Genomic DNA, 18,892 nt, shown 5'->3' on the forward strand with positions numbered 1-18,892 from the left:
ATAGGAATTGACAACCATCCCGTTTTTGAGATTTTGGTATTTTCATTGAATGATCGACTGCATTTGGACACAGCTTACTGTAGCGGCTACACTTCCGGTGAGACAGCTGCTAATTTCTCTTGGACAATGATTCAGACAATTCAAAACACTAGTATGTTATAACGCACTCCCACGGTAGCAAATTAAAGAAAGTAACAATGACAATAATGATATCTCGTGTTTGTTTATAAACATATTATCATTCATGAACTTAACCACTCATGTTCTTCGCAAGACAAAATGGTAATTTTTTTTTTCGAAGACGTGAACTAGTTCCGGCGGGATGAATTGCCCAGATAAGGTGATAGCAAGAAGTAACTTACACGTTGTATTTGTTCTGTGAAACTAGCACAAAATAAAAGCAAATGATCATCATTAATTTTTCAAATTCCGTTTATATTTCATACCAGTACTTTAGAAACAAAAGAAATGATGTAAGTTATTGATTGCATTGTTAAAGAATAAGAAAAAAAACTATATTTGTATTTTCATAGACCAAATGTGAACAAATTTGTAATATTGCTGTATCTTTAAATATTAATGTTGTATGTATGTAGATTTCTTTTTGAGGTCACCTGAGTAAACTCAGGTGACCTATTGCTATCCGTTTTCGTCCGTCGTCGTGCGTTAACAATTTTTCATTTTTAACTTCTTCTTAAAAACTACAAGTCCAATTGTTACCATTTTTGATGTGAGGCATCTCTATGGTAAGAGGAATCTAAATTGTGAAATCCACCCCCGGGGCACCACAGGTGGGGCTAAATATGCAAAAAAAAGCAAAATTTTCAAAAATCTTCTTCTCTACTCCCACACATGTGAGGGAAAAACTGGTTGCATGGTTATGATGTCCATGAAATATTCTATCAAAATTGTGAAATTCATGGCCCCTGGGTCAGGGTTCTAGCTCTGGGATGGGGCCAATATGGCCATATCGTAAATATGTATTGAATCTTAGAAACTCTTCTTCTCTACTTTCATGTATATTTGTTAAAAACTAAATGCATGATTATAATGTCCATGAAGCCCTCTACCAAAACTGTGAAATTCATGACCCCTGTGTCAGGGGTTCAGGCTCTAGGGAGGGGCCAATATGGCCATATAGTTAAAATGTATTAAATCTTAGAAAATCTTCTTCTTTACTCCCACACATGTGGGCAAAAAACTGAATACATGGTAATGATGTCCACTAACTCTTCTATTAAAATTGTGAAATTCATGGCCCCTGGGTCAGGGGTTCGGGACATGGGGGGGGGGGCAATATAGTGTTAATGCATATAATGTTTTAAAATCTTCTTCTCTGTTCTCACACATCTGTATAAAAAAACTGACTTCATAATTATGTTTACCAGTAAGTCCTGTACTAAAATTTCAAATTTCATGTCCGCTGGATTATGGGTTTTGACTCTAGGACATGGCCAAAATGGATGTATATGTGTTAATGCATATAATGTTTAAAAATTATCTTCTTTACTCCCACACACTTGAAAGGAAAACTGAATTCATGATTTTGTAGACCATATCTTTAAGTTTTTCACCAAAATTATAGGTTTCATAGTTCTTTTTGAAAGATTTCAGGCAGGGAGGTGGTCGTCATTACAGATTTATAATTTTTTTTACTCCAGAATGAAAACTAATTAAATGCATATATGAGACTCCGCGACAAGTTTGTGTATGGGTTATATGCTACTCAGGTGACCGTTAAGGCCAATTGGCCTCTTGTTTTAAATAGTGCATTAGTAAAAATTAGACAATTTAATCTACCAGTTACATGTCAGTTAGAACTCTTTGATAAAATGGTTGTACCTGTATTGCTGTATGGTTGCGAAGTATGGGGTTTTGAAAAACTTGATTGTATTGAACGTGTTCACCTAAAGTTTTTAAAGCACATTTTATGTTTAAAAAGTAGTACTCCAAACTATATGGTTTACGGAGAAACAGGTCGTTTTCCTTTATCTGTAATTGTATTTACTAGAATGGTATCATACTGGTGTAAATTAATTTCTAGGACTAATTCTAGCATTACAAATATATTATACCGGTACTTGTTGAATCAGACTGAAAATACAACCAGTACTAACCCTTGGATTGATTGTATTCGTCATGTTTTTAACTCATGTGGTTTATCAAATGTTTGGCAAAGTCAGTTTTTAAATATTGTTAACCAAAAATGAGTTTCAACGGCAGTTAAACAGAGATTACAAGATCAATTTATTCAAAAGTGGCATGCTGATATAAATAATTCATCAAAAGGAGTAATATATAAAATATTTAAAACAAATTTTGGATATGAAAAATATTTAGATATTTTACCCCTGAAATTCAGAAAAATTCTTGGTAAATTTCGTACTTCAAATCACCATCTACCAGTTGAACTGGGAAGATGGGAGGGTATCCCATTAAATGAAAGATTTTGTCCTCTCTGTAATACAAAACGTATAGCCGATGAATTTCATTATATTTTAGAATGTGATGCAATATCACAAGTCCGGAACAAGTTTATAGACAAAAAAATTTCAGCTAGACCTAATGTGTTAAAATTTTCGTATCTTATGACAACATTTAACATGAAATTGCTGAGAAAATTGTGCATTTTTATAACAAAGATATACGAGGTAGTCTGTCCTCCATGAGTCTCACTTTGTATAACTTTTCCTAACTCTATAACCTTTATATTAATATATGTTTACCTCTGACCAATTTATATGTATATTTTAATGTTATTTTTGTCCTCATGTATCATATGTTTGAAATGGTTTTGAGCGAATAAATGAACTTGAACTTGAGTAATAGTATGTTCTCCATTAAAGCTGCTTGGTCCGATTTTTTTGTAATTACATTATCAAAATTTTTTCCATATAAATCATTATCTTAGAAAGTCTATTATTATACATATTCTAAGCATAGCCATCGTTTCAAAGCGTGCATAAAATTTTATGTAAAATCGGACCAAGCAGCTTTAAACTAATTCCAGACTAAATTGCATGATTCTATACATCTTATTTTTTCTTACCAATGGTCTGTAAGTTTCAACCACATAATGTGGTATGGGAGAACATTAAGCAAACTTAAAGTGGCATGATGGCCCTTTTGATGATCAACAAACTACCCATCATATCGGCCTCAACATTTTTGATATGATATTTTTGGCCTTAACCTATTTTGGACATGTAGTAAAGAAAGAAATCCAAATTGTACGTTAGCTGTAAAATTTGAATATTTTTCTATATTCTTACAAAGGGCTTCGTATCAATGATATTATTTTTCTAGTCTAAAACTAACTACGACCACCCATCCCTCATTGTGACAAGACAGAACAAATTTATTGCTACCTCAATTACAGTAACTACCTGAAAAAAAGGCGACGTATTTGAATATAGCACAGGTAAAAAATAAAATAGGTACAGGGGTTATTATAGGCGTGAATTGAATAGAATCGGCCAAGTCTTGTGGTGGACGATCAATGGCAACAGCTGGGTGCGTCAACCAGAGGGGGGGGGGGGGGGGGTATCACACACGATGCAATTAACAATATACTAGTAGAGTACTTCTGTACAGTCAGAGCTAGCAAACCTTGTGTAAAATAAAAGACCAAATATAAGAGAACTTAATGTAGTGGGTAATTAAAAGAGATGGAAAAAGGCAACTCTTACTAAATGGAAGGAAATTCATACGTTGGAAGCAAACAGGGAGGACATTAATTTCAGAACAGTCATAAGAAAATAAAATTTTCCCCATTCCAATGTTTACCCCCAAAACGCCCCTTTAAGATTTCACTACAATAGATAAAAAAAATGAATGTTGTGAAATAACAAAAGATGTGTCACCCTTTCTGATTAGGTTCACACTGATACTACATATCCTATATCTATTTTCGATTGATTTAGAACAACATAAGGACCCTGAATGTAACAGCTGGGGTAAGCACGGTCGGGGACTATTGTCATTTTGTCTACTTAAACTAAAAACTCCGCGATTTCTGATCTGTTTCTTTATCAAGTTCGCATTTCACTGTGTACCAGTAAGGTATGTAGATTGTTTTAAATATACGAGAATGTTCATAAAACAAAACACTTTGTTTTCTCATTTTGAAGCATGTTTATATCCTCACTTGTCTGATATATAAACCCGTAGGATACTAGAATACATTTACAAGTTAATTCATATTGGAGAAGTCCGATTTTTATCACCGGGGTAGTTTGATAACTAGTAAAGTCCCATAAAGAAAATTGTATCCTCTTACATGTAAATGCATGTAAGTACATGTACATTGTATATGCATGTACATGGTTCATCGAATTATAAACTAATCTCCTTATTAAATGTACTATAATAATTATGACAACAAAATTACTATGTTCCGCCAACAACTTTACTTAACTGTTCACATTTTAAAGATAAATACCTTTTAATTCCTTCAATTTCTGTTTCATATCAAAGGATCATATTTGAGTAGATATCTTTGAGCGAATCTATTTTTACCCACATTAGAAAATTATTTTTTTCATTAAGCTTTTTTCACGTAACATGAGCAGCTCTGATATATTTTTTTATTTCATTTATTGTATTTTTTTTTGGAGGGGGAGGGGTATTTACTGTAAACAGGGATGTATTTTCCCCCGTTTTCGTTGTCAGACTGGGCGACCTCCAATTTCTCATATCATTTCTCTTAAAACACAACTGTCTCTGGGCGAATTCAAGACGGGGCGGAACTGTTTGCAAATGTAAACTGGCGAAAATTACACAATGCGAAAATAACCCTGTATACAGTACGTATTTATTCTTTCTGGAGATTTGCTTCAAGAAGTGATACTGATATCCTCCACAGATGAGGAACACTGTCGTCGTCATTCTCCTCGTTCTGTGTATGACTTCGCTGACTAGGGTGGTGGCCGACTCCTTCTGTGGGACGGGTCTGGTGAGCTGTGACGGAATGAGCAGGATTCGCCGGGCACTGTGCAACGGGCTCTCGATGTGTGGAGACAAACTGACCAGAGAGAAACGCGAGGTAAGCAGATAAGAATTGTACTATACAACGAGCGATTTTGCGTAAGATTTGACGTTAAAATAAATTTTGATGTTGAGAGTCTACATTTCAATGAAAAGTGTTTTAAAAAACATAAGACAAATTCTATAACTTTGATATGACTTATGTAATAAATTTCACTACTGATTTTGAAAATTTAACCACTCAAAAAGTGATAAGTACAAAACTATTGACTTTGAGTAACAATAATAATTTTTTTTTTTCAATTTTAGATCAGTGACGAGGATAGTTCTGGCTCGGATTCTTTGGAGGTACTACATTTATTACTAAAACCGATTTGGTTTGACTTTACCGATCGCGTCGCGTTCAACTCTTTCAGCTACGTCATACATAAACAATACCCGCACCTTAACCACAATTTTTTTATTGGTGGATTCAGCTTACCGCTGATTGGCTGCTGGTTAACTAAGACTAAATTATGCACGGACAGAACAACATATCTGAGAATGAAAAATTCACATGGGTACTCGTGACTGTCGAAATTGGGCTATTTTTCGAAAGTGTACACGTGTGATAAAACAATACATACAGTACATAACATATATAGCTGTAGCTCTATGTATAAATTTTGGGTTAGAAAATATAAAGCTACAGTGCATACAATACTTACATGTACAAAAAAACTTTACGGCAATTTGCCGCATATAAAAATAAAGCTATTTTTGAAAAAAAAAAATAATTCTTCATTTAGTTTACTACTGTTAATAATTGTATTTTACTTGCCCCAAACTTTCTCCTATTAAACAACCTTCTTCCGTACTCGGAAGGCGGATCAAGAACTGTATTTTTTATGTATGTAAACAAACCATTGTTCATGTATGGAGCTGGTGATCGGCGGTTCAGAGACAGGTAAAATAAAGAAATCTGCAGTAGCCTAAATGGTTTGTGGATATTTTAGTATATATATATTACACCGAAAGTGATAGGGCAACAGAAGAGAAACGAATCGGACACTTGTCTAATGAAGACGCACATGTACAAACCCCCTTGCACTCTCCACTTCCGTCTCGTTCTTTCACACCATCGTTCAATTCTTTTATTGACTGTCGATTGCCGATCGAAAGGTGTAGAAATCGAGGAATTCATATCTATCACTTCGACTGGCAAGTTAGTAGGTAATACATGTGCATATTACACATTTACGGTATTTACATGAATTGAACGCTTAGCACATGCAACTTCTAAATATTATATTTTTTATAACGCCGTACTCTGGACCGTAGCTTGAGTTGAGGCTATGGTTTAACGCCCGTTTACAGAGAGAGAGAGAGAGAGAGAGAGAGAGAGAGAGAGAGAGAGAGAGAGAGAGAGAGAGAGAGAGAGAGAGAGAGAGAGAGAGAAAGTTTTCTTAGTTTTGCACAGAATTTAACATAGGGGATAGTCGATTTTGAATGAATAATATTGGGGGGAAATGAACTGTTATGAGAAATCCTTCAGCTCTGGCATTGCATAAGCATGTACTGATAACTCCGCCTAACTCAACCAATCAAAGTTTTCACAACGGCGGCGTGTATAATTTATGCATGACGTAGCTGACAGAAATGATCGTGACGCTATAGGAAAAGTCAAACCAAATCGGTTTTGATAATAAACTCGTTTATAACGAAGAGAGACATAGTTAATTAATGAATTTATCCCGATTTTAGGGTCTCGGGCCGGCTAAAATTCTTTACAACTATTCTACGTTTATGACAAATCCTAATATAACGAACGAACATAGCGAACTGATTTTGAGAAATTCAATTTGAAAAATAACAAAATTTACACCTTCATTACGAACTGTTCAAAGTTAAGAATTTTAAAGGTGAGATAACATTTGTGTTTATGATATCATAAGTTCTATAATTACATTTTGAAGTTCTAACGGGTAGTTCTCAAAAGCAAGGTGTTTTTTTTTTTCAATTATTCAGTAACTCCGATATGTTTCTTGCTTTACTTATCATTATGAATTTGTTAAACGTATATATGAAATCATAGATATATTAAGAATTACGGACAAATCGAAGTAAATTAAAAAGTGAATGGGAATTCGTCTTATCCGAATTTAACTCTAAAAATTTATTATAAAGTTTTTTTTAATGTAAGTTATTCCTGCACATTTCTTCACGATCTGATATATTGTCACTGTTATTTAAAAATTGATTTTCTCCGAAATTATTAACCAATAAATGAGAATCTTTGTTATTTGCAGATCGAGTGAAACCGACTACAGCAGAGTTGAACCTCCTTAAAATCAATGTGACCTTTTCATCTTTGCACGATAATCAATATAATGCTTTATAGCGTGTAATGAGTTTTGATAGTTTCTCTGCGTTTAAAAATAAATGAAAGGCAAAATAAATAAAAGGAAAATAGCTTTTCTTATTATTAATTAGATTTTATTTACGTTATTGAAATGTCCCTACTTTGGTTGTGAATTAAGAAAGAAACATGAATCAAGAAAGAACCAAATACGAATATTCAGCCGTAATCAACTATACAATATAATAATATATTATAATAATAATAATAATATTATAATAATAAACTAAACTCTTCATGGGGATACGTTTATAACTAAACAATCAACAGTTATTTAGTTATGATAACTTCATATCTATTCAGAAACTTTGTCAATATTTATTGAAAGCTTCAAATCTGAGAAAGAATTTAATATGTTAATCCCTTATGATGGCATCTGTCTTGCGTATATTTACGTATATATTATATATTCATTAATAATGTTGTACACTGCTAACCCATTTGATATATATACTATGTAGAATCCTCCGCCATTCCCCAGCTAATTTGTGTGTATTATATATATGCCTATGAGCCACATGGCTCATTTGGTCAATGAAGAATAAAGAATTTCTACTGTCAATGTTTTCATATCTAAAATGTTTAAATATGCATGAACATGCATCTCAAAATTGAGAATACACAAATTATTCAAGTTATATATACATGTAAACAATATATTTATTTTCATATGCATTTACATTACATATATAAAGCATTATCATATCGATTTAGCATAAATACAGTAAAAATCTTAAACCTTATGTGTGCATGAATGCTTTACTCGCGTAAACTAGGTGGTCGAAGAGGGGCCCGAATAGAGCCGACCTGTCCTTGGTGGATAAAAGTACTCATTAAAGGGGCATGGTCACGATTTTGGTCAAATTTTATTTTTCTGTTTTTATTATTTGCAATGCTTAGGAATGCATTTTTAATGATCAAATGAAATTTGGGTGCCAGTCGTTGAGTTTTAAGCAAGATACAGGGCTTACAATTCTTCGTCGTGTAAACAAGGCTCGTGCCCTGTTTTTGTTTACATTGGTTTAATATACCAGTAAAAAATCTTTTTAAGCTGGTTTGTCGAACATGTTATTCATTTTCAGCATAAATAAACAGTTCCTAACGATTTAACACCATTTTAGGTCTAAAACTGGAATTCAAAATGTTAACAAACGCTTTGTTTACATAGCGAAGAATTGTACGACTCATCAAATGACACTCAAATTTTGGTTGCCTATTAAAAAGCCTTACTGAAGCATTGTAAACTTTAAAATCGAAAAAATAATTTTTGACCAAAATCGTGACCATGCCCCTTTAATAAGCAAAACTTTGAATGACAAGAAACGTTTATATTGTTGTTTTGTTACCTATAAAAAGGTGATATTTTCAGGAGGTGTAGAAGGGCTTCAAAAATGTTAGATTCACTAAAAGCGTATACAGATAGATGGAAGCTAGAGGTAAATTTTAGCAAAACGAAAAGGGTTGTCTTTCGAAATGGTGGTAAAATAAATAGCTCTGAAAAATGTTTTATGATAAAGCTCGATATTGTTGACGTATCTACATATCTTGGTGTTAATTTCAAGTATAATGGCAAATTTGTCTACTCGAATCTAAATTACAACACAAGCAAAAAATGTTTGTTCTTGCTGTGGAAAAAGGTTAAAGACAATAGTCTAAATGTTGAGACTAAGCTCTCTTTATTTGATACACATATTAGTTCTGTTCTGCATGATGTTCCAATGGGGCCACTTCGACCTTCACACTTTTGCCTTTAGACCCCTTTGCGAAGTTGCGAAGGCGAGAGTGCGAAGTTGCGAAGGCGAGAGTGCGAAGTTGCGAAGGAACGATTGTAATATCGTTTCTTTGCCTTCGCACTTTCGCCGTCGCATCTTCGCACTTTCGCTCCTTCGCCGTCGCACCTTCGCACTTTCGCCATCGCAACTTCGCACTCTCGCATCTTCGCCCTATAGGCGAAAGTGCGAAGGTCGAAGTGGCCCCATCGCAACACCATACCCATCGGAACACCATAGTATTCTGATATACTGGTGTAGCTTGTAGGTTTCTTATAGTAGTAAGGTTTTAGAATACGGAGTTTTCTTTGTACATTAATGAGTGTAAAACAAAGGTAACATCTCTTGTCCCTGATCCAGGTTTAAACCCAAACTGTGTGTCACTTACTACATTATTTTCCTCAATCCACAACAACAGACGTTTATTCAAGATAGATGTGAATAATTTTAAAATATAATTATCTGGATTATTTACATCACCTTTTTTATGAATAGGGACAATTATGCCTTGTGACCAAAGTTGGGTAACAACAGGTCTTCAAAATGGCACTGAATAGTTTTGTTAAAAGAGGTGAAAATACATTTGAAAACTTTTTGAAAGATTCATTAAGTACATTATCAAAACCTGCAGACTTATCAAATTTTGAATCAGCAATTGCTCTGTTTATTTCGTCAGTTGTGACCAAGAGTCAAGTTCTGGAAAAATTGGAGGTTCGGATAGTTCGGGTAAGGGGTCTTCATAATCAGTTTTATTGATCGCAATATTTTTGAAGTGTTCATAAAAGTCTAATGTCGAGAGCGTTGTATTATTTTTCTTTTTTACACCTTTTATATACACGGAAGAATGATTTCGGATTGGATAAGCGGAGTAACTCCAGTTTTTTTCCTCATGTCTTTGGTATGTACGTTTTAGACGAATTTCGATAGTTTTATATCTCTTTTTGGCAGCAACGAGTTTTAACACGATTTTTGAAATGAAATTTTAAAAAAAATCATCTTGCATGTTCAAACGGTTCTTGCTGCTAGTATTTCGGTCTTTAAAGAAAATTTGAATTGTCGTCAGCAAAGAACTTTTTTGTATAATAATAAAAAATATTGTTTACTAAATTACGTAATCGTCATATTGACAATTAATTTCATTATCGCAGAAACTTAGTTGCTGTTATATTAATGTAATCACAGTAACTCACAATTAGAATAGCAGAACATAATACATGTACCTTACTGGTGAGCGAGAATAGAACCGTGTGTAATCTGAAAGCTTTATTTGGTAATTTTCCCCATAATCTTAAAACTGTCCCCTAAGAGTTGGGAGGGGATAGATCCCTCAGAAATCATTTTCTATGTAGAATAATGTCTGTTGTAGAAAAAGTTAGAGGGAAAAGCAAGCCCTTGGTTATTCACGACCCAAACCATAAAATGCTGTTTTGGTGCTTAATTCTAGATCTCGTTGCTCGGAATGAGATCGTGTCCTCTTTTGAACTTATTATTTCACGAATGCAGAAAATATCTTTTAATATATCAACCCACCAATTTAAGATATTCTTTGAATTCTGAAACTTTAATGAAATGATGCAATAATAAAAGAAGGAAGCTAGAGTTGTTACTCCTTAAACGTACGGGTTTTTTTTTCTTCCAGAATTTTTGAACATAGTTTATTGCATATAGATGGTTTAGAGTCATTATTCGCAACATTCCATTGTACAGAGTTGTAACTGAGAAAAAATAGCCATTCCTATACACATTGTTTTAAATACCCCCCCCCCCCCTCAAAAAAAAATCGTTGTTAATATTTTACAAGGCTGGTCGTATACAAGATGTGCATACCAGTCTGCACACGGCAGCGCTCTAGATAATCGAATAATTATAATGGAGTGAATTTTAATGAAGGGGCTTCCTGCGATTTTATCCGCAAGAAAGGTACCATGAAGGATCAATAATCATATAGATAGTCGTTAAAAGATGACGCGAACGATAAAATCTTCGTACCTTTCGAGCCCAACATCGTTGCACGTTCTATGAAGAACAAGAAAAAAAAAACACAAATAATTATCGTTTAATAGTTTCTGTAAACGATGCCAAAGGCAAAAACGATTTATGAACGTTGTCAGAAAACCGGTCACAAAATTGGCGTCAAAAATCGAGGACAAGGATTTTAATGTCTTTTGTGCAATTTGTCACCTAAATATCCAGTGTTCGATTTGGAACAAATACGTAGATTTTTAAAATTGATATATTGCTAATAAACTACTTTGTATCAGAAAGAATCATTTCTATTAAAACCTCATTAATTAACAACAACTCGTGTTTTAGAAAAACGTAGTATCTGGCTAAGACTCCTTTTCTGTTTCCTATCTATGCACAGAAGAGGACATTCATTACTGTACACTTATATATATAAGATCACGACCATTCCGTTTACTCGATATTGTTTCATCATCTATCGTACTTTTTTAAATTATTTTTCAGTCTTTTAATAATTCGGGTTTTGCAAATTTCAAGATGATTTGTTCTTAAACCAGATATAATTGGGGTGTTGCTAAAACGCGGAACGGAAAACGGAAGGGAAAGCGGAACGTAACGGAAAATGGAAAATTTGATCTAATGTTATTCAACTTGATCAATGGATTTAACAATTCATAGCAAAATATTAATTGTGATTTTTACAATATTTAAAAAAAATAGATATAATGATTGATTTATTCCGAATTTGTGTGATTGCATTGACCACTAGGCACGATGTAAGCGGAAAATCAACCAGACAACCTTAACATCCCTCTGTTTTATCGGCGTGTTGGGCAAAGGTGAATATAAGTATATTGCTGATATATTCTAGTACGATGTTATTATATACGGTAGAAGATGCAGAATTTAGGCAACGCACGCTGATATTAAAAGAAAGACATTATAGGACAGCATCATAAAACTGTGTACTAGTATACATGACGGTCTAGGGATTACAATCGTGTTTCGTGATTTTGATTTTCTCAACGAAACTCTATCGTTTTTATACGCTATTCTACTTGAAATTATTAGACGTACCCGTTATTCTATTAAGCATAGAGTTTTAAATGTCGATAAAAGTGTAAGTTCCCTAGTCGGTGACAAACGCTTAAAGATACCTACACGTACATGTACATGTGCTACGCTGCTAGTCAGTAATATGTAAAAGAAATTGAGAAGGTATTATGGTTAATTTATTGTTAACATTTCATGACAATGTAATAGCCTTCCTTTAGCAAGCTAAATGCATTGTCATAGTTTAGAGAAATTCATATTAATGTTCTTAAACTAAAACACCCAAATATTCATGAAAAATTCGTTTGAGCAACCTTATAAAGTACATTGTTTCTGTCTAGTTTATACTCTGTTCTATTTCAATGATTCACTTGCTTATATATTTTTTGTTCCCGTTCCGTTCTGCTTTCCTTTCCGTTTTCCGTTTCGCGTTTTAGTAACACCCGAGATAATTGTCACCAGTATTAGTGGCCCCTGATCAAAAATAGAACTATATACTAGTGTTTTACCTGCATATTGTGGATATATAGACAAATACATCTGCTAGGGATTTTCTTTTTGATTTCCAATAATTACAGATGAAGACGCATTCATATGGTTTATTCTACATGTGAGCTTACACATACTGGGGGCAGACCAAGAGTAATGCATGTTATTCACATAAAAAAGAAGTATATTGAACATGCTGAGTATTAAACAAAGAAACGATGACTTCGATCGTTTCTAATTTTACTTGAACTACAAGTAAGTACACTTATCCTTTGTTAAATTTTTGCATAGTACACATGAGTTCACATGCAAAGAAATAATCCTGTTGCAAAATGCTACTTAATTCAATGTATCATGTTCCTGGGGTTTCGAGAAGCTGAAAGGAACGCTTGTTTTGGTACAGTCATTGCTCTTGGGGTTGGTATTAAAGCATCCTCTGCAGTGTGCAAAACAATAAAGATCTTTGTTGGTAGTGTATCTTAAATTACCACCATGTACAAATGACATTCATTTCATTTTTTCAGCCACTCATACTTTTAGACTTGTACATCACTCTCACCTTAATTGCGATATCTCAACCTCTGAGTGATTTACGGACGCAGATCTTACAAAGTACCTAGTGCACAGTTGTGTTCACAAAACCGAGGAGCTATATGAAAACTCACCCAGATCCTGTGTGTATTGTTTTGTGGTTGAATGAGACTTCTGTCTTTTTTTATTAACTCGCTCTTCGAAAAGAGTTATTGGTACCACAGGCTCAGAAATACCCAATTGCACTCCTTTCTTAGTTTACAGTGGTTTATAGTAACACGGGTGTTGTCTGAACCACAACACATAAAACCCCGTAGCTTTGAGATGACTAAACCCGTCTGCTGCTAGACGCCACTTGTACATAATGTTATACATCTACCCTTTCATGCATAACAAAGAGTTAGAATCATTCAAAAGATAAAACCTCTTCACTTGTTGTTAATTAGACTCATTTTGTAGACAAATATTTCTTTTCAAAAAACCCGGAAGTGAAACATGAATAATTGCAAAAAGTCGGGCAGCCATAAAACAACACTCAGACGTTTTTGTCGTGGTTTTTTATTGATTAATTAAAGTCTAATGTTTTAATGGTTTGGCTGAACACTAAAAACAAATCAGTCCTGTTTATGGAAATATATGTTCTTCGGGGATTTTTACATACGCATTTATTATCAGTTGAAAATAAATATTTCGTTTAGCATCATTAAAGAATAAAGCCACAAGATGAATTTTTTGCATGTGAACTCATGTGTACTATGCAAAAATTTAACAACGGATAAGTGTACTTACTTGTAGTTCAAGTAAAATTAGAAACGATCGAAGTCATCGTTTCTTTGTTTAATACTCAGCATGTTCAATATACTTCTTTTTTATGTGAATAACATGCATTACTCTTGGTCTGCCCCCAGTATGTGTAAGCTCACATGTAGAATAAACCATATGAATGCGTCTTCATCTGTAATTATTGGAAATCAAAAAGAAAATCCCTAGCAGATGTATTTGTCTATATATCCACAATATGCAGGTAAAACACTAGTATATAGTTCTATTTTTGATCAGGGGCCACTAATACTGGTGACAATTATCTCGGGTGTTACTAAAACGCGAAACGGAAAACGGAAAGAAAAGCAGAACGGAACGGGAACAAAAAATATATAAGCAAGTGAATCATTGAAATAGAACAGAGTATAAACTAGACAGAAACAATGTACTTTATAAGGTTGCTCAAACGAATTTTTCATGAATATTTGGGTGTTTTAGTTTAAGAACATTAATATGAATTTCTCTAAACTATGACAATGCATTTAGCTTGCTATTTGGTAATTTTCCCCATAATCTTAAAACTGTCTCCTAAGAGTTGGGAGGGGATAGATCCCTCAGAAATCATTTTCTATGTAGAATAATGTCTGTTGTAGAAAAAGTTAGAGGGAAAAGCAAGCCCTTGGTTATTCACGACCCAAACCAGCCTGTGGTACCAATAACTCTTTTCGAAGAGCGAGTTAATAAAAAAAGACAGAAGTCTCATTCAACCACAAAACAATACACACAGGATCTGGGTGAGTTTTCATATAGCTCCTCGGTTTTGTGAACACAACTGTGCACTAGGTACTTTGTAAGATCTGCGTCCATATATCACTCAGAGGTTGAGATATCGCAATTAAGGTGAGAGTGATGTACAAGTCTAAAAGTATGAGTGGCTGAAAAAATGAAATGAATGTCATTTGTACATGGTGGTAATTTAAGATACACTACCAACAAATGATCTTTATTGTTTTGCACACTGCAGAGGTTGCTTTAATACCAACCCCAAGAGCAATGACTGTACCAAAACAAGCGTTCCTTTCAGCTTCTCGAAACCCCAGGAACATGATACATTGAATTAAGTAGCATTTTGCAACAGGATTATTTCTTTCAATTACATAATCATAATCATATAAGAAACGCTGCATGCTACACAATTGTAAGAGCTTATTTTAAAAGTTAATAATGCTTACAGAGCCAAATAGGCTCAAGGTTACAACATTGAATAGAACAGTGCCGTCGAGCGCTTCTTTCTTTCTGTTTTTGGGGGGTTTTTTTTTATCTTTTTTTCCATTGTAGCTATATCAGATCTCGGTCCGTTGCAATATTCTGTAAGGGCACCACCTGCGTTCAAAGATAGTATACAATATGTCACTAGACAAGATATATTAATTACTAAGCAGGTAACCTAGGCAAATACCCACAGAAAAGGGCACCATATCAAACAGAGAAACTGGGGATTTCATCAGATTCTTTGACACCCATTCTCCAAATTGCCTGTAATTTGCGATGAACTGCTCCTTTCTTGTGGAGTAATTATTACGGTGTTAATACAAAATAAAATACCTGACCCACATTTGTTTTGGCAGAGGGCCCATTGTTTCAATCCAGCGAGTTGTCTGGGCACAAACGGGAGGAAGCTGTTGAACAGCAGTCTGCTCTCACCCCGGGCCCCCTACTCACCGTAAAGTAAGGTCATCACTTCAAAACTACACCACACATTTGTGTTCTATTTAATGCCTTCCTGCTGTATTCAAGATTTTTACCTGCCTCGTCTTTTTAATTGCAATTTTTGAATAATCTTAGTATGATGTTCACCGTATACATCGGAATTTTAAAGACGCGCAATACTAGTATAACGCGCATTATAAAGCTATATACATGTATTTCGTTTATCGTTTACCGGATCATTGTAAAAACATGTAAACTTTATCTATCTTCACAACCAAGACGAAATCAATGACAACCTATATTATTTTACTGAAAATAAGATATCACCGACAAAATGAAGCTATAAATAGAGTAAATCATAAGAACTCGAGGGAATTGTTCATAAAAAAAACACAGTAAATCAATTATTTTGTCTGGCGTTTTGTTTTAAGTCCGTCAAGAATCGGCAATCGCGTTATCCGAGTACTTTAGGGACCTATCTGACTTCCTCGGTACATCACACATTCTTACTAAGATGTTCCTATGCAAGGAATGCTACACAGCATGCAAACAAGTGTTCAAAAAATGTCAAAAACAAAGTAAATGTGTATGCATTTTTTGCTGAGTAATAATTTGAACCAAAAGAACTGCTACAATAATTTTATCCCAAGGCCGCTCAACTGAATAATGAACTTGAAACAATCTACACGAACCAAATAACCTATGGTAATCATTGGTGAGAGAGGGATTTCCGACTTATTAATAAAACTTTAGAAAAAGTAATACTTGAAAAGAGTAAAGATAACACAACTTTCTGTCCTACTGCAAATGTTAATTATATTTCTTGTTAAGTCAACCGCCGTAGTAATTTTCCGTCCCATCGATTTTTAATTTTTTTTTTTTTTGGCCGGGGGGGGGGGGGGGGGGTTGTTACTACAAAATATACTTTGTTATGTGAAGTCTTATACCATAATAAGTTCATTTCATAAATATATCTCTTAAAGTAAGCGGAATTTTAATGCGCCTAACATTTTTTTTTCGCACGAGGAAGGGCAGATAATTCCGGTTAAGTGTGAATTATCAATATTGAATGTATATTTTAACAATAAAATACTTTATTTGATGATTCATGCTAGTTATGAAGGTAGCGACATTACAGAAAAAATGCATAACCCGCTAACGTGGGTAAATTATATTTTTTTCTGCAATAATCGCTACCTCAATCTGCCTTAGCGTGAAGATTTCAGTCTGGTTGTTTCTGTATAGCTATGAATTGACTATAAGTTTCCGTAAGAATTAGAGGAAATCATACTTGGTACATGTAAATATAAGAATCTCGATGCAACATGAAAAAGCATAAGGGATGCAATTGAATATAATTTAGTATTTAGTAAATCATTTATTTACTCATTCATTCATCCATAAAATTCATTATTAACTCATTCATGGTTTAGTCGTGTTTGACTGGTATTCGTGTTCTGTCACGTGATTGTTTTATTTTGGGTTGTGATTCGCCATATACGGCAATAGCTACAATATGTCTGGAAGTGGAAAAACAAGTTTTTATGGGTGTGTATGATTGATAGCAAGTGTGCGTGATAGCACTTAATTTATAATGTTTTGCACCGTGACTTAGAACATAGCTCGTTTGCCTCCAAACAGCAACATGTTTACGACTTGTTCTTTTTAATACTTGTAGTTTGAAACAGGCATTAGTTTCATTTTAGTACGTTTAAGTTCTACTGAAAGAGAATTTGTTGAGAAATACTTTCTTTACTTGTTTTTATCTTAAAGTTAAGATGTCTAAATAATATAAAAATGTATGCGTCAATTGTATGAATGTTTTCATTTCAGGTCACCTTCTCATCATTATCATTGTCATTCATCATAATAAAGTAACGTTGGAAAACTGAACCAAGCATCCTTTCATTTATTTTGTACGAGGAGTAATGACCCCATGACACATACAATCAATTTTTAAAATTCATCATTCGAATCTCATGACACTAATAGTAAGTCTCAGGAGAAAACTATTGTCAATATTCAACTAAATACACTGTCAAATAACACCACTCTATAAGGAAAGTTGAAAACGTGAAAATTCGTTCAAACAAGCTTTAAAGATGAACTACACATTTAGAAATGTATTGAAAAGTGATAGTTTGAAACAGAGCATTAAAGGTGCTTTGATGTCAATTTTACCCCATGTAACGAGCAGAGGACATCAAAATGACGAAAATAGCACCAAACCCTCTTTATCTGTCTCTGCTATATGCAATCTTGAACTAATTGAAAAATCTGTCGTTTGATGGATAATTTATAAAACCAGTGACTGTAATGAGGCGATATATATTAGATTTTTAACAAGGCAGTAAAACTTCTTTGGTCAGCCGTTTATACTGTTCTAGTGTTAAGTTGGTGTTGTAAACCTTACATCGATGATATAAGTAGTACAAACCTAATACTCACCTCTACAGAATAGACACATAACTCATTTCCCCACTGACATGGCGTTGACCTTTCAAATGTTGTATTGGATTATTTCTCTAGGTTTATCTTTACTTTGAGTGTCCAGTTCCATAGTTTCTCAAATAATTTAGCTCCCATATTGAAGATGGCTTTTGTATCTCATATCACCATTAACAGAAGAGCGATGTTAAATAACAGATCATCTAAATGGGTTTTCTTTTAATTGATACATGAAGCAATTATAACGTCATTAACTATCGAAGTGACTTTCTTTTTTAATAAAAACTTATAATATTATAAAAGTCTTATTTTTTTTTAATATCAACTTATTTGGATAGATAAAAACACCAGGACGTGTTCACTTATATTGAAAACATATATCACACAATTATTAAAAAATACATGGAATTGACGAAATGTTTGGAAAAAAAAGATTGATTTTCAAACTTTGGCCGTTCTTTTATTACTATACAATGTCAACCATAGCTGGTTTTAACCTCCCATATTTTTCTGCGACCAAATCCATTTCCTTTTTGCTTACAAAAAAGGAAAATACACATAATGAAGAACTTTAGTATGTGTCTTAAAATTGTTAACTGTGTCTATGAAATGAAGTATAGGCTTGTTGTATTCGTTTGCTTAGCTATCCTACTAAAGAAAGTTTTAAAAAATCTGGAAAAATCAGTTCGGAGTCGATGCTTCCAAATGTTGAACTTGAACCTGAAATCTACTGGACGAAATTTTACTATATTCTTTATTCAATATCACTTACGTGTTTTAA

At 33.7% G+C, this 18,892-nt stretch overlaps 1 protein-coding gene across 3 annotated transcripts; it reads left to right on the plus strand.

Moving 5' to 3' along the window:
- Positions 1–34: 34 nt before the first annotated feature.
- Positions 35–7,438, plus strand: LOC128190790 (uncharacterized). Of its 3 annotated transcripts, none has more exons than XM_052862984.1 (4): positions 35–97; positions 4,865–5,044; positions 5,296–5,334; positions 7,275–7,438. In XM_052862984.1, exons 1-4 carry the CDS (start codon positions 50–52, stop codon positions 7,281–7,283), a joined length of 276 nt encoding a protein of 91 aa, XP_052718944.1. In that variant the 5' UTR covers positions 35–49; the 3' UTR covers positions 7,284–7,438. The 3 variants fall into 3 exon arrangements, 2 of the variants coding, with proteins under 2 accessions (XP_052718944.1, XP_052718943.1); XM_052862983.1 differs by lacking the exon at positions 7,275–7,438 and adding an exon at positions 5,470–5,609 and having other exon boundaries at positions 5,296–5,414; XR_008244390.1 differs by lacking the exon at positions 35–97 and adding an exon at positions 3,933–4,062.
- Positions 7,439–18,892: the final 11,454 nt, after the last annotated feature.

The sequence above is a fragment of the Crassostrea angulata genome, chromosome 6 (genome assembly GCF_025612915.1).
Source record: "Crassostrea angulata isolate pt1a10 chromosome 6, ASM2561291v2, whole genome shotgun sequence".
NCBI lineage: Eukaryota > Metazoa > Mollusca > Bivalvia > Ostreida > Ostreidae > Magallana > Magallana angulata.